At 45.9% G+C, this 24,059-nt stretch overlaps 1 protein-coding gene across 1 annotated transcript in view; it reads right to left on the bottom strand.

The window, feature by feature from the left end:
* Window positions 1–24,059, bottom strand: part of DENND3 (DENN domain containing 3) — a 390,432-nt gene that overhangs the window by 249,867 nt on the left and 116,506 nt on the right. Inside the window, exons 2-3 of the mRNA XM_030219612.1 lie at window positions 23,299–23,575; window positions 19,943–20,058 (exon numbers count right to left, since the gene is read on the bottom strand). Of these exons, the coding sequence (XP_030075472.1) occupies window positions 19,943–20,058; window positions 23,299–23,575 (393 nt within the window). The remainder of the gene's footprint in view (window positions 1–19,942; window positions 20,059–23,298; window positions 23,576–24,059) is intronic.

Genomic DNA, 24,059 nt, shown 5'->3' with positions numbered 1-24,059 from the left:
GCTCCCGAGGACTGGGAGGAGCCCTATTCACTGCTGAATCCGGCTTGTATTCCCGCCATTCCCAGGGCCAGTGCTTCCGTCAAGAAGGCTGTTCCCATTGGTCTACGAAGGAAGGTGCTGCGTTGGGGACACGCTTCTGAATTTGCTGGCACTTCGGTTTCCGTAAGATCCTACATCTAATCTCTCGGTCTTATTGGTGGCTCCGGATGGTGCAGGATGTTCTTCAGTATGTCTCCACCTGTCCGGTGTACACCCGCACCAAAGCTTCACACCACAAGCAGTGGGGATTGATGCAGCCCATGCCCATACCGCAGCAACCATGGGAGGACCTGTCCATGGACTTCATCACTGATCTGCCTCCCTCACAAGGCAACATGGTCATCTGGGTTGTTATTGGCCCGTTCTCCATGATGGCCCATTTTGTCCCTATGAAGTCGTTACCCACTGTGGCCACTCTGGCCGCCAACTTCATCATGCACATCTTCCGGCTCCATGGACTGCCCCAGAGGATTATCAGCGACCGAAGCTCGCAGTTTACCTCTCGGTTTTGGAGAGCTTTGTGCTCTGCTTTCGGGGTGACCACTCTGTTCTCGTCAGCATATCATCCGCAGACCAATGGCACGGTGGAGCGAGTGAATCAGACCGTGAAGGCCTTCTTACGGACATACACCAACCAGCGCCAGGATGAATGGACTACTCTGCTACCATGGGCCAAGTTTGCATATAATAATAGTCTGCATTCTGCCTCACAGACTACACCTTTCTTCACCATCTATGGACGGCATCCGCGCCTACCTCCGCCTATTTCCCCTGCGGAGGTTCCGCCTCAGGTGCAACCTACTGTCCGTTCTCTCCAAGATGCATGGAAGAAGGTCCAGGAGCAATTAAGACGAGCAGCGGTAAAAGCTAAGGAGACCTTCGACCGCAAGAGACAAGTGGCTCCCACGTTCCTGCCAGAAGAGAAGGTCTGGTTGAGCACGCGGTATCTGAGACTTCGGCTCCCGTCTCTGAAGTTCGCTCCATGATTCATTGGACCTTTCGCAGTGCGCTCCAGGATAGGGGCTGTGACTTACCGATTACATCTACCCAGTCAGCTCCGGGTGCATAACGCATTTCATGTTTCTCTCCTTAAACCTTTCCGCAGGTCCAAATGGCACCCAGAGCCCAAGAGAGTGGCCATACCTGAGAGCGATCCCGATCCGGAGTATGAGGTGGATCACATCCTGGACTCCAAGCTGCGTGGAAGGAAGATGTTGTATCTCCTAGCTTGGAAACATTTTTGTCCGGAAGACAACTCCTGGGAGCCGGCGGACAATGTTCATGCTCCAGAACTGATCCGGGAGTTCCACGCTCATCATGCATCTAAGCCCGGACTGAACCGGTGAGGGGGAGATGTTTCCGGAGGGGGTACTGTTACACTCCTACCTGGCTGCTCCTGGCGGCGGCCATCTTGAGAGCTGCATTTGATCAGTCCCTGAGGACGGCCATCTTGAGTGGAGCATCTACATCGATTCCTGAGGGGCAGCCATCTTGAGACGCTTATTCCTATGGGCGTGCCCAATGAGGTTCCTTGCCCGCCACCTGTGGCAGGGATCCCCTGATGAGAGGCCTATTTGAGAACTGAACACGGTCATCAGTTTGCTTCGGCTTCTATCAATGTAGAGGTCTGGTGCGTGTTCTTAGCATTCTGCTGTCTTCTCCTGGCTTGGTTTTGACTTCTGGATTGAACCTGACATTCTCTGCTTTGCTGCCTGCCCTGACTTCTGGATTGGACCTGACATTCTCTGCTTTGCTGCCAGCCCTGACTTCTGGATTGAATCCTGACTATCCGCTGTATTGCTGCTTCTCTTGGTGCTGGACTATGCCTGCTCTCCCACCTGTCTGCTCAACCCTGCTGGTTCCGGAAGTCCTGGTGGCCGCCTGCACCTGGGGGCTCAACTCCCGGGGAACGGCGGTCGCTGCCCAGGTGAAGCTAGGGGTTGTCTGGCTGCCTGACCGAGTGCTGTTTCACTCCATCTACGCCGTGCTCAATCGAGGCACAAGGGCTCACTTCTCCAAGTCTTAACAGAGGCCCCGAAAACAGCACAAAAAGATGATCATACTGCCTAAAGTTGTTTGAGATCTGCATATAGCAAAGCAGAATTCTACACACATCCAACAGGAGTAGCTGAGCAAAAGTGCCTGGATAAACAAAGGCAGAAAAAGAGACCGATTTAGAAGAAAAGAAGAAATGACCTTCGTTAGAAAGGACGGGACCAAATAAAACATAACACTCGCTTCCGAAAACTGAACAAAGGGGTCGCAACATGATAATGCTTGAAGCTCCAAGACACGACGAGCTGACACCGCAGCCAACAAAAACACCATTTTAAGAGTGAGATCCTTCTCAGACGCCCGGCGTAGACGCTCAAAGACGCCTGCAATGCCCTAAGGACAAAATTCAGACACCAAGCCGGACAAGGTCAGCAAAGAGGAGAGCGAAAATGAAGCCCCCCCCCCCCCCACCGGAGAAATCGAACTACATCTGGGTGGGCCGCCAGCAATGCACTAGCAACACATCTTCTGAAACAAGCAAGAGCAGCCACCTGAACTCAGAGAGAATTATAAGCCAAACCCTTCTGCATCTGAGAAATAGTTGCAGTAAAAGGAGATCCCACATGCGAAGCACACCATGTTGCAAAGATTCACCATAACTGAGCATAAGCCGTCGTGGTAGACCACTTCCTAGCTTGCAGAAAGGTAGCTATCATGGCATCCGAGTAACTCTTCTTCAACCTAGACCTCCCAAGAACCAGGCCATAAGACCAAAGTGGGAGGGAGTCTCTATCTGAATCGGACCTTGATGGAGTACATCCAGCGACACCAAAAGGCAAAGAGACATGTCCCTCAGAAGATGAATCAAATCCGTGTACCAAGGTCATCGTGGCCAGTTCGGGGCTACTAAAATGACTGGACCATTGTGTCATCCGATCCTGTGCAGCACTCTGCCTATTAAAGGCAACAAGGGGAAGAAATAGAGCAGATACTTCTCAGACCAGGGCTGGAGTAGAGCTGTTGCTTTCGGCTGAAGAATATCAGCACTTTGGCATTCTCTCTAGTCGCCATCAGATCTAACTCTGGTGTTCCCCATGTCTGACAGATCAGGAAAAATGCCTCCACGGACAAATCCCATTCTGCTGAATCCAGTCGATTCTGAGAAAATCCGATTGAACATTGCTCTGTCCCTCAACATGTGCCGCCGACAGGTGCAGAACATGACCTTCCACCCATTTCAGTAGGTGGTGCGCTTCAGCCGCTAGAGGCAAACTCTACATGCCCCCCCTGCCAACTGATGTAGCCAACTGTTGTGTTGTGTTGTCCAACAGCACCCACACCACCTTGCCTTCCAACAAGTCCTGAAACGACCAGACTGCATCACCACTGCCCACAGCTACAGAAGGTTGATGGGCTACTTCACGTCCGTCTCCGTCCAGCACCCCTGAGCGTAACGGTGGAGACAGTGCGCTCCCCAGCCCAAAAGGCTGGCATTTCTCACCACTACCACCCACTGCATCGCAAGTTGGCAAGACGGAATCACAAAGATATGCTGAGTTTCGCCCTGGGCAACAACTGCAGACCTCACTGATAGTCCTGGGAGACTGGTGACCATCTGCTCAGAAGAGCAAGCTGTAAGGACCGCATGTGCGTCCCTGCCCATGGGACCACCTCCAGCGTGACCGCCATCGAGCCCAGCACCTGTACATAATCCCAAGTTGAGGACTGGGCAACTGTAAAATGTTGCAAACTTGCACACACAGCTTGAGTTGCTGGTCTTCTGGCAAGATTACCAATCCCTGTATCTTGTCAAACCGAACACCCAGGTACTCCAGGGACCGAGTCGGCACCAGGCGACTTTTGGCAAAATTGATCACCCAGCCAGGAGAATGCAAAAGAGCAACAACTCTGTCAGTAGCCAAATGACTTTCCTGTTCCGAGTCCACCCAAATCAGCCAGTCATCGAGATAAGGATGAACTCGAATGCTTTCTTTTCTGAGAGAGGCTGCCACTACCACCATAACCTTTGAGAAGGGGCGGGCAGCGGTCGCAAGGCCAAAGGGCAAGGCCCGAAACTGAAAATGTCGCCCCAAGACGGTGAACCGAAGGAACATCTCAAGGACATCTCAAGGCGTCTATCCTGCATATCTTTGAGCGCCACCCTACCCTCCACAGGGAGAGTAGTCTTCTTGGTGACCGCCGTCACCAAGGCATCCACTTTAGGGAAAACAAACTGCTCCGCCTCATCCACGTGCAAAGGATAAAGCCATGCCATGGCCTTAGCCAACTTAAGATCCGCATCTGGGTTCGACCACTGAGCCGATCAACTCCTGAATGGCCTCATGCACCGGAGAAGCCTTGGTCGGACGCAGAGTGCTCGTCACTGTAGGACTGATCGCAGCCAAGGCCTCTGCGTCAGGATCTGTGATATTTAAAGCCTCCAAGTCATAAGAAATAAACGCCGGCAACTCTTCTTTATGAAAAAGATTGACAGTGGAAGCATCATCCGGCTCCTCCCAGAGCAATTCACCATCATTTACCTCCTCTAGACCAGAATGCCCCAAAGACTGCTTAGAAGGGGCTGCGAGTGAGGAGGAAGCCTGCATGGCTACCAAGGATCCTGCCTCAGAAACAGAGGCCAATCTTCTGCGTTTAAAGGCTGGATCAGCAACCTGGGAAGGAAGAATCTGCCCCAAATCCCCTACAGTGCCCCCCGGGGCCACCAAAACCGCAGTGGGGAGAGACTAAAGGTAACCGAACTTTAGAACAAAGGCCTGATGTATAAGAAGAATGAACTCCAGGGGAAAAAGACCCCAAGCACTCAGCTGCTGGGTGCACTCCCAGCAAAGTCCCAGACGATGTTTCAGGCAGCCCACTCAAAGACGGGGAGTCAGCGCTCCCATGGGAAGCCAATGCCCTCATAGCCTCAGAAAGAAGCCGGACCTGAAAAGGCAATCGCAGCACCGGACAAAATGGCGTTTGCACCAGAAAGCTCCATGCGGGAAGATGCACTACTGGCAGAGGCAAGCACTCCTTCTCCTTCGATAATATCCGCGCACCCCGCACTGCATAAGCCAGCCGCCATCCACCTTTTCCCGCAGCGGGAACAGCGCTTGACCATTTCCACTGCCATCCCGCTGCCCAAACTGAACCCAGCACTCACCCTGCCACATGGTGCTCCAGAAACAGCAGAATCTCCCAGCGGGGAGTCAGATAAACAAAGCTGGATCCCGATTATAGGATGTAATTCAGGCACAAACAACTGTCCTGCCCGGTTCTTACGTGTATTGTGTGTTGGGCTCATTTTCTAAAGAGAAGGATGTCCATCTTTCAACATAAATCGGAAGATGGACGTCCTTCTCCCAGGGACGTCCAAATCGGTATAATCGAAACCCGATTTAGGACGTCTCCAACTGCGCTCCGTCGCAAGGACGTCCAAAGTTCAAGGGGGCCTGTCGGAGGCATAGCGAAGGTGGGACTTGGGTGTGCCTAACACTTGGACGTCTTTGACCCATAATCGAAAAAAACAAGGACGTCCCTGACAAACACTTGGACGTTTTCACCAGGATGTGTTTTTATTACGAATAAGGCACAAAAAGGTGCCCAAAATCACCAGATGACCACCGGAGAGAATCGGGGATGACTTCCCGTTACTCTCCCAGTAGTCACTAACACCCTCCCACCCTCAAAAAACATCTTTAAAAATATGTCATGCCAGCCTCAGATGTCATACTCAGGTCCATGACAGCGCATGCAGGTCCCTGAAGCAGTTTTAGTGGGTACTGCAGTGCACTTCAGACAGGCGGACCCATGCCCATACCCCCCCTACCTGTTACATTTGTGGAGGAAACAGCGAGCTCTCCAAAACCCACCACAAACCCACTGTACCTATATATAGGTGCCTCCCTTCACCCGTAAGGGCTATGGTAGTGGTGTACAGTTGGGGGTAGTGAGTTTGGGGGGGGGGGGGGAGGCTCAGCACACAAGGTAAGGGAGCTATGTTCCTGGGAGCAATTTATGAAGTCCACTGCAGTGCCCTCTAAGGTGCCCAGTTGGTGTCCTGGCATGTCAGGGGGACCAGTGCACTACAAATGCTGGCTCCTCCCACACCCAATTGGCTTGCATTTGGACGTTTTTGGTTTTGAAAATCGCCAAGTCAGAAATATCCATGTCTAGGGACGTCCAAATTTAAGGACTTGGACGTCTCTGACGGTATTTTCGAAATGAAATATGGACGTCCTTCTTGTGTCGAAAATATGGGTTTCCCCGCCCCTGAATTTCGCCATTTTTGCAAGGATGTCCAAATCGCAACTTGGACGTCCTTTTGAAAATGCCCCTCTATTTCTCCTTTAAGGCTGGTCTAGCTCTTTTTTTTTCTTTTTTCTTTTTACTGTGAGGAAGGGAGCTCAGCCACAGAAAGCCTTGACAGAAAACTGGGAGAAAAGGGAGGAGAGGGGTGAGGCAGGGACCTGGAGCCCTCCAGGTATGCCCCTAAAGATGGCACCACCAGCCAAACACCCCCTGTCTCAACTGGCTAACAAGCCCAGGAGACTCCCCAAGCAAAAAAGTCCAGGAGCTGGGATGAAGCTGTCCACCACCTGCTGGAGATACAGATAGATACACTAACTGATGAAGGAGCTGGCCATCTGCTATCAATGCCTTCAGTTTGGCTATCTCTATCTCCACCAGTTCCTGGATTCATCTGCTGCTGATGCTAAGGAAGGGTTTTTTCTTTTTGGGGGGGGGGGGGGTGTAATTAATTTCAACTCAGACTTTGTTTTACAGTTTTGCTCTTTTCTTGCTATTCTAGAGAGAAGCAAGTTTTCCTTCTTTCCCCTATAGGTATGTGCCATTGTTCACTTCATTATTCTTTTTGATATACACCTTTGTGGTATTTTATGGATTGCTTTATATCTGGTCAGCGGTTGCCCCTGAGGCATGTAGGAGTATTTACCTGAGATCTCACCTTTGCTGGACTTGGCCTATACACGCCTGAAACATTCTTATAACAATATGGATTCTACAGCCTGTGACCTGAATACATCAGTAACCATCAGAATCCAGCTTTCCAGAACGGAAAATTACTGCTGAGCATAGCAAGATGACTTCATCCAAGGACATATTCTTTGTTGCAAACTAGCCCGTTATCTCCTGGGAAGAGAAGGAGAGAGACACCCATGGCTGCAGGAGTATGTGAGCAGACAGGGAGGTTTGCTTACTATCGATAACAGTCTCATGTCTACAACAAAGCCTTTCTTCATGACCATGAAGCTGGCTGGACATTACTACACCATCTGCGATTGGTCCCCAGGTATCATCTGACCGATGATTACCAAAAGTTTGGACTGAAGAGGACAGAAAGAAAAAGAACTGCGGAGGACTGGCAGGTGGATAGAAGGCTCGGAACAGAGCACGAGACTGATTTTCCTAAACACCAGTGAACTGCATATCTTGTAAACAAACTCACAAGGGTAGCTCAGCTATGATATACGGCTTTATCGAAGACTGCGTCATCTGTCTCTAAAATACCGTTCTCGGACTTGATTCCTGGACTGGGAGACTCGCTGAGGATTTCACTTGAGTCTCAGAGGAGAAATCCGCTACTTTACCATTGGAAGTCTGTCACAGACTGCAGGGTGAGATAACAGGATTTATTACCTACGGTCAGGGGAATAATTAGTCCTTGGCTTTGTCTGAGACAGATAGGTTTTGGCATGACTTCTGGTCTATGAATTTAGCTGCTAAGTATTTTGCATAAGACGTTTGGTGTAAGTTCTCATAAGAATCATTAAAATATCAGTATTGTGATCAGTTGTGTAATCACTCATTTAGTTAGTCCATTAGGATAATCAGATTGCATTATCTATTTTGGTGATAATCTATTTTATAGCAAGTTATTTTGTATTTTGCTTTGTATTTTGCTTCAGAACTATACATATATATATATCTTTACCTAATAATATATATTCCATCTGTGGCATTGTTCCTTTTTCCAGCACAACTAGCTTGCCATTGGGCTAAGAGATACGCTTTCCCTAGACACGAGTTCAGATATTGCTATTTAGTGGTGTTCTTGCAGCTAAGTACCTCAGGATATATGTATTAGGAGTTGTCCTCCTTTATTTATATACCTACAGGCAAGCCTTGTAGACGAAATATGGCCAAGTCGGACACTGTGATTTTATGTGTGCATTCAAGATTTTCTATATCGCTACTGCTCTGTGATCGTCTGGTGGTCTGCTGTCATTGCTGCTGCTGTCTCCAGAGTACAAGTTAGGGGGGATGGGGACCTGCGGGGAATGACTTGGGACATTAGTTAGCTCCACACTCATCAGGTCCAGTCTATGGATCTGGAAACCTGGGAGCAAGCCCCGGTCCTCCTCTGGAGCTCCTCTAATCACCATTTTGGTGAAATTTGGGCCATTCTCATTGCAGGAAACACAGAAGGAGCCAGCAGAATTGCTGAAAAGTCGGCTTCCACAGACAAGACAGCATTGGCTACCTGGCATTAAAAAAGGCCACAGGCCAGCAAAGCAACTCCTACCCCAGAACTCTGGGACCTGACTGTGGCCTGCAAGAACACACCTCCCCCCCCCCACCCCCACCCCGCGTATTGCCCACTGCCTTCTGACAACTCCAGTGCTCCTCCTGTGTGCGGCTGTATTTGTCTTTTTCTTCTTTTTTTTTTTTTAAAGGACTATTTCCCTGTACAACAGGAAAATAAAGCTTGGAGCCTAAACTCAGGCTTTTATTTTATTTTTAAATTTCAATACACTAGAGCTCAATCAGTAGATTGAAGGAGGGAGATGGATGGGGATGGAAAGTCCCTCTGTTGGTCAGACCCCATCACCAAGTTAAAGCCTTTGGGCTACAGTTTGATGAAACAGAAGACAAAATCAACTCTACCGGAAGATGGACCACGGCCTGAATCCTGGGAGCTACTGGCCAGAGGACTCGACTATGGAGGACACAGGCCATAGACTGCATCCTAGTGAGTCAGTTCATACATAGCAGATGACGGCAGAAAAAGACCTGCACGGTCCATCTAGTCTGCCCAACAAGATAAACTCATAGTAACATAGTAGATGACGGCAGAAAAAGACCTGCACAGTCCATCTATCAACCTAAGGACCTACTTGCATCAAACTAGACCTACACCGTTTGTTGCAGGTAGAGCATTACTGGAGAATTCCAAGCTACACTAGCCCTTATATGGAGAAATTAGATCTTACCTGCTAATTTGCTTTCCTTTAGTCCCTCCGGACCGGACCAGGATTGGACTGATGGGTTGTGCTCGCCTACCAGCAGGTGGAGACTGAGAAAAAACTCTGACTCTAGAGAGCCAATAGGAGCCCTGGCCATGTGACCTTAGCCTCAGTATTTGAATAACAAAGCAGGAAAGAAAGAAAGACCTTCTGTGCCGTATGGAATCCTAGCAGCCACAAAGCACTTGGCAATGCCAAGTATCAGAGCTCACCAGCAACTCTCACTAGAGAAGTGGTATGGCTCACTTGTACTATAGCTCACCAGCAACTCTCACCAGAGAAGCGATATGGCTCACGTGTAATATAGCTCACCAGCAACTCTCCCCAGAGAAGTGGTATGGCTCACGTATAATATAGCTCACCCGCAACTCTCACCAGAGAAGTGGTATGGCTCACTTGTCTTATAGCTCACCAGCAACTCTCACCAGAGAAGTGGTATGGCTCACTTGACTTATAGCTCACCAGCAACTCTCACCAGAGAAGTGGTATGGCCCACTTAAGATTTTATATATATTCCATCAACTGAGCTTACCAGCAACTCTCACCAGAAAAGTGGTAACTCATATTTAAGGTTTTATAGATATTCCAGCAACTGAGCTCAGCCACAACTCTCACCAGAGAAGTGGTATGGCGTATTTAAGGTTTTATAGATAGATTCCAGCAATTGAGCTCACCAGCAACCACCAGAGAAGTGGTATAGACCACGTAAAGTTCTGTATATATATAGTATTGTTCCACGAATCGTAAAGGAATGAATACACTTCCTACTGAATACACTTCCTACTTAATAAAAGAAGCTAAAGAGTAGAGAGAACATGGGAGGGGCCTGGTCCGGTCCGGAGGGACTAAAGGAAAGCAAATTAGCAGGTAAGATCTAATTTCTCCTTCCTTAGCATCCCTCCGGACCGGACCAGGATTGGACTGATGGGAACTACCAAAGCAGTAATCTGAAGGGAGGGACCCTATGAAAACTGCAGAGAAATGTTCATGCTGCATAGGCCACCTGGCGACAACTAACATGTAGTGTGTCTCAATGAGCAAAATAAAATGAAACTAGGAGTAAGTTGCCAACTTACCAATGTGCACCGAGAGCACCAAAAATCGCCATAGTAAGAATAGAGCCCGCTTCTGAAGTTGTGGAATATGTTGTAATACGCTGTGGAACTGCCCTCTCAGCGAGAAGAGAAATAGACATTCTCATTTCCTTGATCCTTCGCGATATAGTGGGTTAGAAACAATGAAAAACTTTTACGCCTACTGGCTAGAAGGACAAAACCAATAAGAAAAAAACGATTGGGAAAGGTGAAAACTTTAAACTACAGCAGACCGAAAAGAAGTTACCAACCGTAGAAGTATTCCACACATAGATCTACGTGCTGCAATGGCTACTGGGAAACACTGCTTGAAGAGGAAAACTTTATAGAAAAAGTTATGACTACTAGAAAACAGAACTTTAAGAGTCTGTTCACCTAGTTCACCTAGCTGGTGGACGAAGCGGGAGGTACAGGTGCAGGACTCCTTTAAGAAACCGCTTTGACAGTGGATGCTGCATAAGCGTGTGGTTGTCAACAGTATCATGCATCACTGATAGAGCTGCCAAATGAACTCTAATGGATGAGTAAGACAGACAAGATTTCGCAAGATGCAGAAGATATTCCAAAACATGCAAAATGGATACTGTTTGTGGAATGAAGTGGCAAGAGGAGTACCACAGAGTGAACCGTCGCCACTTTGATTCATAGGACTTTAATGTAGATTTCTGTCTGGAAGCAATTAAAACTTGAAGTACTTCCTGCGAAAATATCAAAGATGTTGCAGACCCAGTAACCACGCCATAAGTTTGAGTGACTGGGGGTCCGGATGTAGAAGGGTGCCTTGGTTCTGCGTAAACACCTAGTGAGATGATGGAAGAAACGCATAAAGAAGGCTGAAAAACCCCTGCTGGACGTTGGCATCTGTCCCTGTCTCCGTCAAGACTGTTGCTGAACGGAAGAAGCAAGAAATGTTCGTGAGCCTGAAGGCAAAAAGAGATAGCCCTGAAGTGTCGCAGTGAGGAAGTAAGGCTGAAAAAATGAGAGTCCATTCACCTAAATGCAGGGTGACACAACTAAGAAAAAATGAGTACAAACTCAAGAGTATACTCTTAACTCCTCCTTGGCGGATGACATAACCCATTGCCATGGCAAGGACCAACATAGCTCTCTCCGCCTTGTTTGTCAGTAGGGAAAACAAAATTCACCCGAAGGTAAAACGAATTGCTGAGGTCCCCCAGAAAAAAAATATATACAAACAAGCTTCTGCCAAAAAGTGTACTGCACGAAGCATCCCAATGACAGAACTAAGGTTCTTGAGATAACTAGATGACACTTAAATAGTGCGATTGATGACCCTGAGATTCGCAATAGGATGAAGGAAAATTCCTTCTTGGGCATTAGAAAGTAAAATTGCATTCTGCAGAATAGAGCGAGGAAATGGCCGAAGGCCCAAGGTCACCAAGAAAAATATAAACTGGGATGTTTGCAGAGGAGACAGACTGTGCGCCAACCTGACTAAACAAAGAGAAAATCAGAGATATCTGATGAGAGATCAAATGAGAGATCAAATGAGAGGCCTGGCTACAATCACCACCCAACCTAGAGACTGTAAGAAATGCAACACCCGGTGCGTGACCTGAGAACTCTGCTGATAAGACTTTCTCCAATTAGGCAGTCGTCTAGGTAAGAATGAAATGACCCTAAGAGCGCAATGAACATCCTCTTAGATCTATAAAAGAACGGAAGAGAGAGTACTGCTGAAAATGACCGGTTAATGCATAAGCAAAAAACTAGCCATTCTCTGGATCCTGAGGAGAAGAGGAAGGGTGACCAAGGACACCAGTTAAATAGGGCTACAAACTCCAACCCTATCTCTATGGCGTTCCATAGTTGGGTAAGTTCTGAATATAGGAGTCCACCAGCTATGGTAGTACGCTCCGGACAGAAAAAAATTGTCCCAGTATGAACGTCTGATTCACCGGCCTGTAATTTCTTGGATCTCCCTAATCCACATACCACTAATCCACATACCACGGTCATGCGTCCTCCCTCACTGAGATGTAGATTGTAAGCTCCTTTGAGCAGGGAACGTCCTTCTTTGTTAATTTGTACAGCGCTGCGTAACCCTAGTAGTGCTCTAGAAATGTTAAGTAGTAGTAGTAGTACCAGACTCACACCCAATAGATATGAATGTTGAGCTTGTTTCAGGTTAAAACACCAAACCTAGGCCCAGGGTCCCCGGTGTTCCTAGTGGTGAACAGCCATGGCAAATATTGTATGCGTTAGTTTGCAGAATTACTGCAAAGCCTTGCTTTTGGAGCAGAGATTTCTGTTCGATACTCTCGTGAGAGGTTTTTTTTTTTTTTTCTTTTCTTTAATGCTGTTCTGGCTGTAGAAAGGTGGACATTTGAGCTTCCCCAGAATGGCAAAACTTATGTACCTATGCCCATTAGATATGAATGCTGGACTTGATGGACTTTAGGCCTTACCCAGCATAACCATACTTATGTACCTATGGTATAAATACACAGGAAGTGAGTGAATCCCCTTCCAATTGAAAGAACACTCTGGAGTGAAGGCGCATAGAATGAAAATGAAAAAGGACAAACTTGGAAATTACCTGTAACGAAAAAAGTGAAGCTGTGCCACAGCCACTTGGTGAAGGCAGTGTAGACAAGACTGTATCTGAATTCAAGAAAGCTTGATATAACATCAGGTCTCTAAGGAAGAGGAAGAGATAGCAGATGGTATGTATAGGCATACTGGACCAAACCAGGATGTTTATAATCTGCCAATGCTGAACTGATAGAGTAGAGACAAACACGAGTAGATGGTTTGAGGACCGTCCACTATCTTTAAGTGAAAGGATGACTTTATTCTCTAAGTGACCATATGTCCTGTAAAAACCAGAAGAAAGCTAAAATGAAAAATGAGAGGCTTCAAGGCAGTTGGAAAAGAAGGGAAGACATGAATAAAGCATGCCTGCTAAGGCAGCTGAGTGACTGGGAGCTTGGTAGACAGGACTGTCCCTCAGAGAATATGAAAGAGCTGATATATCCCCATGGCAACTGAACAATATACTGTATGCCTCTAGAGAAGGATTCTTAAAGTCGGAAAAAGAAAACACTATATAACACTACAGCCATTGAGAGTGTCTGTTAAGTTCTTAAAACACTATATAACATCATACGCATGGAGTAAAATGCTTGAAAGGAACTAAGATATTATGGTCAGAATTGCAAAGTACCAATCAATTGACTCTTAGACAATGTAGTCCTATTCACCAGGGAATGAGAAAGACAGAAATTTACTCTATGCCTATAGAGAAAGTTTCTAAAGTTCTTAAAACACTGTATAATACTACAGCTATTGAGGAAAATGCTTGAAATGAATTATGATATTATGATAAGATGTAGATTTTCCACCAGGCAATGAAAAATGACTGAGCACCAGAAAAAACTAGTGTTAACAGCCCCGTGATACATAGAAATTTAAAAGAAGAAAAGCTTGTTATATATCCATATATGAAAGGAGCCCCCTTTCAACCAAATATTGCCTGCTGATGTGAAGAGCATTTTAGAATACGCCGTTCAGCACATACAAAAGTGTACACATCTTGGAGCCGAACTGCTCTATGAACTGCAGCCTTACCTTCAGCAGAGAGATCCCCGACTGATAAGATGGAGGGAGAAACAAAATGGCCGCCGTTCGCTCCACTGGCCCTGTGGCGATCGTCGACAGCGCGCCCGACACCTCCGAACAAGCGGAGCCCAGTGGAACGGCGAAGAAACAACAGCCGGCGAAAAAGGCCCCGAAAAAACTGGAGGCAGCACCGGACCCGAAGAAACCTTGAAGGGAGAGCAAAATTTACATGTTCCGGCTGCGTGAACTGCGCGACGCTGACAGCAGCTGTTTGAACTTTTAAGCCATATCGGAAAAAACAGGTGGCCGCGCTTACGCGGTTCGCACCTTTCTTTTTTTTTTTTCATTTGTTTAAACTGCCGCCGCCAAAACGCAAGAAAATGGAGGAAATTAAATCTGACGAGAAAAATCGCTGTTTAAAGTCACAGATACTGAATTATTTTCTTCTGTTTGTTTGTTTTTTTTTTTTATAACCCCTCAATCATAATAAAATACTGGAGCTGCCTGCTCGTTAGAAGTCTGGGGAAAGAAAGGCTGCTTCTTTGAATTTACTTTTATTTGATTTAATTCTTTTAAAGCAGCTACCTGTTAAAAGTGGCTGCCTCTCCCAAAGACGGTACACCTTTCCAGAGAAAGGGACGGCCCTTCCCTGCTAAGCCAGGGAGATGGGGAGGAAGGGGGGTGGACTCGAGACACCCGAGTTTAACACCCCCGAGGCTGTCAAAGAAAGAAGAGAAAGGAAACCCTGTCAAGCCTCTAAATAAGATTCCAGGCACAGAAGAATTATCACAAATATCTGTAATATCTAAAGAGAAAAGGAGAGAGACTAATGGGCTCACTTCCTACCTGCTGGGAGACTGAGAAAATACTGGGGCTAAGGTCACATGGCCAGGGCTCCTATTGGCTCTCTAGAGTCAGAGTTTTTTCTCAGTCTCCACCTGCTGGTAGGCGAGCACAACCCATCAGTCCAATCCTGGTCCGGTCCGGAGGGATGCTAAGGAATAGTGATGTTAATGGAATAGTTCAGCACCTCTACCACTATCTGCTGGTTAGGAGGAGTCGACCTTTTTGTATGAACTGGTCTAGCTGGATGAAAAGGAAATACTACTGCTTATCATTTCTATAGCACTACTGGACATACGCAGCGCTGTACACTTGAACATAAAGAGACAGTCCCTGCTCCACAAAGCTTACAATCTAATTAGGACAAACAGGAAAAATAAGGGATAAGTGAATTACTAAGGTGGGAATGATACAACATGGGTACTGAACAAGTGGATAAGGGGTAGGAGTTAAAAACAGCATCAAAAAGTTAAATGGCTTATGAAAAGTACCCTCCTTGCAGAAATGGAACACAGCTACAATTCAAACATGCTCAAAACAGAATAGAAGCAAGAGAGGGGCATGAAAAGGGATCCTACTTCAACAATAAATGTAAACATAGTAAATGTTAAAAGATAAAGACCTGCATGGTCCATTCAGTTTGCTCAACAAGATGGTCAGAGTATCTGGCACTCCATGCAGATTCCACTTCTTCATGATTAAACACTGGCCCTACTTGATCTTTATCTCTCCCTGCCAAATTTTGGGGTACAGACCGTAGAAATCTTCCAAACACTGATCCTACTTCCCAACTACTGGAGTTGCTGTCGAAGCCCACTCCAGCTTTGATGCTGATCTGTTTTTGCCATTTACGGTACCCAGAACATAAAAGCCTGCCTGGCATTGGTCTTACTTCTCAACTTCTGAAACTACTGACAAAGCTCACTCCAGTTATGAGGTCATTTAAGTACAGCTTTACATTTTTTTTTTACTTTGCTGTTATGTTTGGCATATTTTGATTGTTTCTTCTTTTTTTGTAGTTTGATTCACTGACCTGAAGCAGCTGCCAATAATTTGTCATGGGTTTCTATATTTTGAATTTGTGAAGAAGGTTCTACAACACAGTCAGCTAAGTGATATTTTCACCATTTATTAAAAGATTTATCAGAGACTGAATATTTCAATTTAAGTGACTGTGTATTTAAGATGGAAGTGGTTTTTTATGCCAATGATGAAATGTTTTAGCTCCGTAGGCTAGAAAGTCTGGAGCTCTTTGAGCCTTTTTCTTTCCATTGTTTTTTTTTATAAATCTCAAGCACACTCATGCATGCTGTTATAATTATTTGAGAACTATAGATATTTTTTGTTTACATTGTCCTGCCATCTACAGGTCGTATACTTAAGCCCTGTGATGCTCAAATATCAACACCACAGTAAATGACAGCAGATAAAGATCTGCACAATCCATCCAGTCTGCCCAACAAGGCAGCCAGAGCCACACTAGCCACTCTGTGCAGGTTATAGTCATTCATGATTAAACACTGGTTGGCAATTTGCCATCATGAAAACCAGATATAGGCAGTTAAATATGAATAGGGATAGATAGTTATAAATATTTGCCAGGTGTATGTGCAAACCAAGTGACACTGATTACATTTAATAGACATCACAGTTAGTGTTAGGAATTCTTAGAAACTGTTATTATGATTTTAGTGTTGCTTGCTGCTTTATCTACTTTGATATACTACATAAACCAGTATACTTTCTGACATTTTAATGTACTGCCGTTATTATCAGCAGATAACAGATGATAGTGAGCCTAGAGCCAGGTAATAGATGTACAGCCATATCAAAATCTAATCTAAATATCCCCCACAACTCCTGGGTGCTCAGGTTTCATTGTAGAAAACTAGCAAAACCCAGTACTGACATGCCTAACATTTATGCAGCAGCAGTTAAACCAACCACAGACCCAGCATAAATGTGGGCACCTAAACGCAGCAAGGACATGCTTAACTTACACTATTCTTTAAGTTATGTATATAACTAGGAGCCCTACCCATGTCCTATCCATCCTCTATGCATGTGCACATCTCCCTTGCAAATACCTGCTATGTAAATTACATAGTAACATAGTAGATGACAGCAGAAAAAGACCTGCACGGTCCATCCAGTCTGCCCAACAAGACAACTCATGTGTGCTCCTTTTGTGTATACCCTACTTTGATTTGTACCTGTGCTCTTCAGGGCACAGACCGTATAAGTCTGCCCAGCACTAGCCCCGCCTCCCAACCACCGGCTCTGGCATAGACCGTATAAGTCTGCCCAGCACTATCCCCGCCTCCCACCACCGGCTCTGGCACAGACCGTATAAGTCTGCCCAGCGCTATCCCTGCCTCCCAACCTCCAGTCCCGCCTCCCACCACTGGCTCTGGCACAGACCGTATAAGTCTGCCCCGCACTATCCCCGCCTCCCAACCTCCAGCCCCGCCTCCCACTACCGGCTCTGCTATCCAATCTCGGTTAAGCTCCTGAGGATCCTTTCCTTCTGAACAGGATTCCTTTATGTTTATCCCACGCATGTTTGAATTCCATTACCGTTTTCTTCTCCACCCCCTCCCGCGGGAGGGCATTCCAAGCATCCACCACTCTCTCCGTAAAGAAATACTTCCTGACATTTTTCTTGAGTCTGCCCCCCTTCAATCTCATTTCATGTCCTCTCGTTCTACCGCCTTCGTATCTCCGGAAAAGGTTCATTTGCGGAATAATACCTTTCAAATATTTGAACGTCTGTATCATATCACCCCTGTTTCTCCTTTCCTCCAGGGTATACATGTTCAGGTCAGCAAGTCTCTCCTCATACGTCTTGTTACGCAAATCCCATACCATTCTCGTAGCTTTTCTTTGCACCGCTTCGATTCTTTTTACATCCTTAGCAAGATACGGCCTCCAAAACTGAACACAATACTCTAGATGGGGCCTCACCAACGACTTATACAGAGGCATCAACACCCCCTTTCTTCTGCTGGTCACACCTCTCTCTATACAGCCCAACAACCTTCTAGATACAGCCACCGCCTTGTCACACTGTTTCGTCACCTTCAAATCCTCAGATACTATCACTCCAAGGTCCCTCTCCCCGTCTGAACCTATCAGACTCTCGCCACCTAACACATACGTCTCCCATGGATTTCTATTCCCTAAGTGCATCACTTTGAATTTTAATTGCCAGACCTTAGACCATTGTTCTAGCTTCTTCAAATCCTTTTTCATGTTTTCCACTCCCTCCGGGGTGTCCACTCCGTTACAGATCTTAGTATCATCCGCAAATAGGCAAACTTTACCTTCTAACCCCTCGGCAAGGTCACTCACAAATATATTGAACAGAATCGGCCCCAGCACCGATCCTTGAGGCACTCCACTACTCACCTTTCCCTCCTCCGAGCTAACTCCATTTACCACCACCCTCTGGCATCTGTCCGTCAACCAGTTCCTAATCCAGTTCACCACTTTAGGTCCTATCTTCAGCCCATCCAGTTTATTTAAAAGCCTCCTGTGGGGAACCGTGTCAAAAGCTTTGCTGAAATCTAAGTAGATTACGTCCATAGCTCGTCCCTGATTCAATTCTCCTGTCACCCAATCAAAAAACTCAATGAGATTCGTTTGGCACGATTTCCCTTTGGTAAAACCATGTTGTCTGGGATCTTGCAACTTATTGGCTTCCAGGAAATTCACTATCCTTTCCTTCAGCATCGCTTCCATTACTTTTCCAATAACTGAAGTGAGGCTTACCGGCCTGTAGTTTCCAGCTACTTCCCTATCACCACTTTTGTGAAGAGGGACCACCTCCGCCGTTCTCCAATCCCTCGGAACATCTCCTGTCTCCAAGGATTTATTAAACAAATCTTTAAGAGGACCCGCCAGGACCTCTCTGAGCTCCCTTAATATCCTGGGGTGGATCCCATCCGGTCCCATGGCTTTGTCCACCTTTAGCTTTACAAGTTGTTCATACACACTCTCTTCTGTAAATGATGCTGTATCCACTCCACTATCATTTGTACTTTTTCCAGTCCATCGCGGTCCTGCTCCAGGATTTTCTTCTGTGAAAACAGAACAAAAGTATCTATTTAGCAAATTTGCTTTTCCTTCATCACTATCTACATAGCGGTTCGCAGTATCTTTTAGTCTCACAATTCCCTTTTTAGTCATTCTCCTTTCACTAATATACCTGAAGAAACTTTTGTCACCCCTCCTTACATTTCTAGCCATTTGTTCTTCCGCTTGTGCTTTTGCCAGACGTATCTCTCTCTTGGCTTCTTTCAGTTTCCTCCGGTATTCCTTCCCGTGTTCCTGTTCTTGAGTTTTTGTGTATTTCTGGAACGCCAACTCTTTAGCCTTTATTTTCTCAGCCACTTGCTTGGAGAACCATATCGGTTTCCTTTTTCTCTTGCTTTTATTTACTTTCCTTACATAAAGGTTTGTAGCCCTATTTATAGCTTCTTTCAGCCTGGACCACTGTCCTTCCACTTCTTGTACTTCCTCCCAGCCCATCAGTTCCTTCCTCAGGTATTTCCCCATTTTAGTAAAGTCAGCACGCTTGAAATCCAGGACTTTGAGTTTTGAGTGGCTGCCCTCCACTACAGCAGTCATATCAAACCAAACCGTTTGATGGTCACTGCCGCCCAGATGGGCACCCACTCGGACATTTGACACGCTATCCCCATTTGTGAGCACCAGATCCAGCGTCGCTCCCTCCCTCGCGGGTTCCGTCAGGTATTTGCAGAATAGCACCTAGGCACCATGCTGGCACTTCTGTAGGTGTTATGTACACATACGCACAGAAGTGCTGGTATTTTATACATTTACACATGCAAGAGGCACACAGATGCGGGCACCTAGATTACAGAACTGTCCCAATTGGGTGCAGGGGGTCCTTACCTATCAATTATTGTTCTATTTTGAAAAGCATTTAAAATAAGCTTTTGTCACTAGGTAGTGACAAAGCAAATTTGATGACATATCACAAATGAAAATGAACAGATTAAAAAAGAAGTTTCAAACTAGAAAAAAATATTAGGCATTTTAACAAGCACCTTATAAATAAATACAAAAGTGATTAACATCAGCCCACATAAAATAAGTTACCTGAATGGGTTTGTAATACTGTGCTACAACCCCATATGTTCTGTTTCCACAGACATCTGTGAAGACCAGGAAATGAAAGTGAGCTTCTCTTGGTCGTGATGATAAGTAAAGTCCCCCTAGAAATTAGAACAAGGGAAAATTAGGTTCTTACCATGATAATTTTCTTTCCTTTAGTCATAGCAGAGGAAGCCATTACGTATGGGTTGTGTCCATCAACCAGCAGGGGGAGATAGAGAGCACTCAACTTTTCACAGTGCCTCATGGCCAGCTAGCTCCACTGCCTCTTCAGTATTTGAAGCTTCCAAAGCAGTATGGCAAACCGCAATGGGAATAACATGAACTTTCCTCACAGCGAACGACGGCCCCATAACAAGGGCATGAACTCAAAAAAAGGAGGGAATGAACTCATCCTCCTGGAAGGAATAAACTCGTCCTCCACTTTGTATAAACGGAGGCAATACTTGCATTCTCCTGGAGGGAATAAACTCATCCTCCCAAAACATGAACTGGAGGGAATGAACTCATCCTCCAATAACTGTAATAAGAATCCTGAAGACTGTTTTCCGACTCCCCAAGGAAGGAATATAACTTCAGGAAACAAGAACAGCACCTAAAATCAGAATCACTGCAATACAGACAATCATACAGGGAGGGCTCATGGCTTCATCTGCTATGACTAAAGGAAAGAAAATTATCATGGTAAGAACCTAATTTTCCCTTCCTTGTCATCAAGCAGATGAAGCCACTACATATGGGATGTAACAAAGCAATCCCTAAATTGGGTGGGAACAAGCCACACCACGCGCTAGCACCTGTGCTCCAAAACACGCATCCCTCCTAGCAGCCACATCCAGCCTGTAATGTCGGCCGAAAGAGAGCTTAGAAGCCCATGTTGCAGCACTGCAAATCTCATGAAGAGATAGTGCTCCAGTTTCTGCCCAGGAAATCGCTCTTGTGGAATGTGCCTTAAAGGCTTCAGGCAGAGCCCGGCCAGACAGCAGATATGCTGAAAAGATAGCTTCTTTGAGCCAACGGGCAATAGTGGCTTTAGACGCTGAAGACCCTCTGCGAGGACCTGCAAACAGCTCTTTTCAGCATGTATGCTTTATGCAATAACAACAAAATCAGGGGAGAAAAACTCGCCCTGGGCACCCAGATCCCGTCCGGGGCTAGCCGCTCCCTGAATAGCCTCAATTCAAGGTCCCCCCCCCCCCCCCGGGCTCTCCGTCTCTACGGAGGCCGCGCCATGCGGAGAATTCAAAATGGCGTCCGCTGCCAGGTCTGAGCGGGAAGAATCATCTCTCGCCATGCTCGGGCCGAATCTTACACCTGTACAGCACGATTTACAGAGCCCCGCTGCTGATTTGCACTTGCCAAACCGGGAACAGCGCTTTACATTCTCTGCAGCCATCGCCGAAAACGGCGGGAAAATTCAAAATGGCGGTTTCACGCCAAAAACGCCCCGATCGCGGAAAACACTCTTACCTCACCGGACCGAGTATCACAGCTCCGGTCCCATAGAAGAATCAAAGGAAAACCTCTGTTCCATTTTTTTTTTAACACTGTGAGGAAAGCAGAGGTAATAAGAACTCCGGAGGCTCAGATGAGTGGGAACGGCAGGGAAAGGCGAACCAATGTGCCTGCATCCACTGAGTGGGAAAGGACAGGGAAAAGCAAGCTAATATATGTCAACATCCACGGGGCACGGGTAAGGCAGGGAAAGGGCTAACCTATGTGCCTTCAAAGTGAAGCTGCTATAGCCTCTAACACCCCGGCTAACAACTGGCAAGCCAGAAGCCACCCCCAGGCAGATTTTTGATGGAGCTCGAAGAAGCTGCAGCCACCCTGCTTGGGGAGATAGAGAATACTGAAGAGGTAGTGGAGCTGGCTGGCCATGAGGCACTGTGAAAAGTTGAGTGCTTTCTATCTCCCCCTGCTGGTTGATGGACACAACCCATACGTAATGGCTTCATCTGCTTGATGACAAGGGAAGACTGGTATTTCAGCCTAGCTGCTCTAAAGAAGCTCTGCTGCCAGTCTGAACACGACGCCAAAGAAAGGAAATCATCCCTCCCTCCTTGCGGTATGGGTACATACTCCCACCTCTTTTGGCAGGAACAAACACTGCAGAATTCTTCTCATGTCTAGAGAGCAACTTCTCACCCAATTATTTAAGCCTCTTTCTGGGAAAGGAGGAAACCAGCAATGAAACAAGGAGGGGACGGTGGGGGGGGGGGGGGTGAAAGAAGAAGAACTCATGTGAGTATCTTTCCTGCTCCAGTTCCATTTCAATTTTGCTTTATGCCTTTATTTTAATGATCTTAAAACCTCAATTGAGCCTTTACTCAACTAACACTCTGTTCCAACTAGGTCAGGCGCTGCCTCAGTAACCAGTCCCCAAGACATCCCACTGCTCAACTGATGCCCAGTTTTCCATCTGGATCAGGAGCTTCTCACAGGAGCTTCTCAGTCTGTTCATCACCATCCGCTGGAGACAGAGAAATATTGAGCATTCTTAAACTGCATGGTTCCCTTAAGGGGCAAATCATGCAGAACTACTTTGTTTCTCTGTCTCAATCCGCTGGTCAATGGACATAACCCACATGATGTGGTATGGTCTGGTGTGGACACCATGGAAATGCAGTTTAAAGTTTGAGTTTGTATGGCTGTCAGGGCCTATTGTATTGGTTTGCCTGCAACTGCTTTTTGCTTCCTCGAAGATGCAAGTGGGATGTTGTGAGTGGGGAGGGGGCTGGGAAGTGATTGATGGGGTAACTGGACAGGGTTGCATGGTGAGGATGAGAGGGTTGGCTTCAGTGCAATGTGAGCAATAAAGGAGAGTTATTACAAAATAAGTAAAAAAAAATGGGATAAAAAGCTGGAAATTTGGAAAGAACTACTGCTATTGAAACTTGGCTAACTGTAATGCAAGTGTTAAAACCTTGTAATTGTTACTTTCCCAAAGCACTGTATGGGTCACAGATGTCTAAGTGTTAACTGCCTTTGCTTGTCTCTGTTAAAAATAAAAATTTTAAAAATCAGATTGCATCACCACTCTTTGATAGTGAGATTGCGTAGTGGAATTTTAAATGCACTCCAATGTTGATATTTGGAGCTGGGCACCACTTTCCTAGTACGTTTACTTTTCTTGTATTATAATGCTTAGCTTCTTTCTTGGACTCACAGTAAATCGCTGGAAGGGAAGGAGAGGGAGTTGTTCTCTTTCCTTTGTTCAATTTTCTTTGGTGATCATTTGCACTTATGTTTAAAACCTAATAAAAAATGATTTACTAAAAACAAAAAAAAGAAGTTGCATCAAAATAAAAAGTTGGTAAGTTCTGTGTTAGATATAATACCTGGAAAGCAAAGCTGTGGTAAACCACGAAGATCCACATCTTTTGGAATACTAACATCTTCAATAACCAGTTCTTTTTGGTTCCCATTCAGACTGTCCACATTTTCAGCTTTAGGTTTCTCTTTCTTTTTTCGAAAAGATCGCCTTTTTGCTGTCCTATTAAAGCTGTTAGTTGTTTGAGACGTCTGTGCTTCGTCTTTTACAACAAACGGAGGCACAAACACGGAGAGAACTTCTGGATCAAAATGGACTTTCATGCCCCCTCCTTTCTGAACAATCTGGAAAGTAAAACCAATTTTGTTGGTATTAAAGGTAACCTAGCAAAGGGTCAGGTGACTAAAGAACAATAAATATTTCTAACAAATAACAAAACTGTAAATAAACATCTGCATCCAAAAAAATTAAGGCTCTAATATTCAAACACATATTCAGGTAACAGCTGTCATTACTTTGATATTGATGCTAGCAGGCACTATAAGGATATTGCTGCTGAAAATTCTTCTAGAATATGGCGCCTAACAAAAATAGCACTGAAATCAGTGCCAAGCATATTCTATAATCGGTGCCTAGATTTAGGCGCCAATTATAGAATATGCTTAGTTGATATTTCAGTACCTAAACTACGCAAATCCATTTACACCAACAAAAAATGTGTATTAAATCCCAGCACGTAGATTTAGGAGCATTGGGCCATATTCTATAACTAGGTAGGTAAATTTCAGAATGCCCATTTCCCCACCCATAACCACACCCCTTTTTGCC

This window comes from Microcaecilia unicolor, chromosome 1 (genome assembly GCF_901765095.1).
Source record: "Microcaecilia unicolor chromosome 1, aMicUni1.1, whole genome shotgun sequence".
NCBI classification, from domain to species: Eukaryota; Metazoa; Chordata; class Amphibia; order Gymnophiona; family Siphonopidae; genus Microcaecilia; species Microcaecilia unicolor.
The sequence above is the reverse complement of the archived record's forward strand: the minus strand, read 5'-3'. Positions and strand labels throughout refer to the sequence as shown.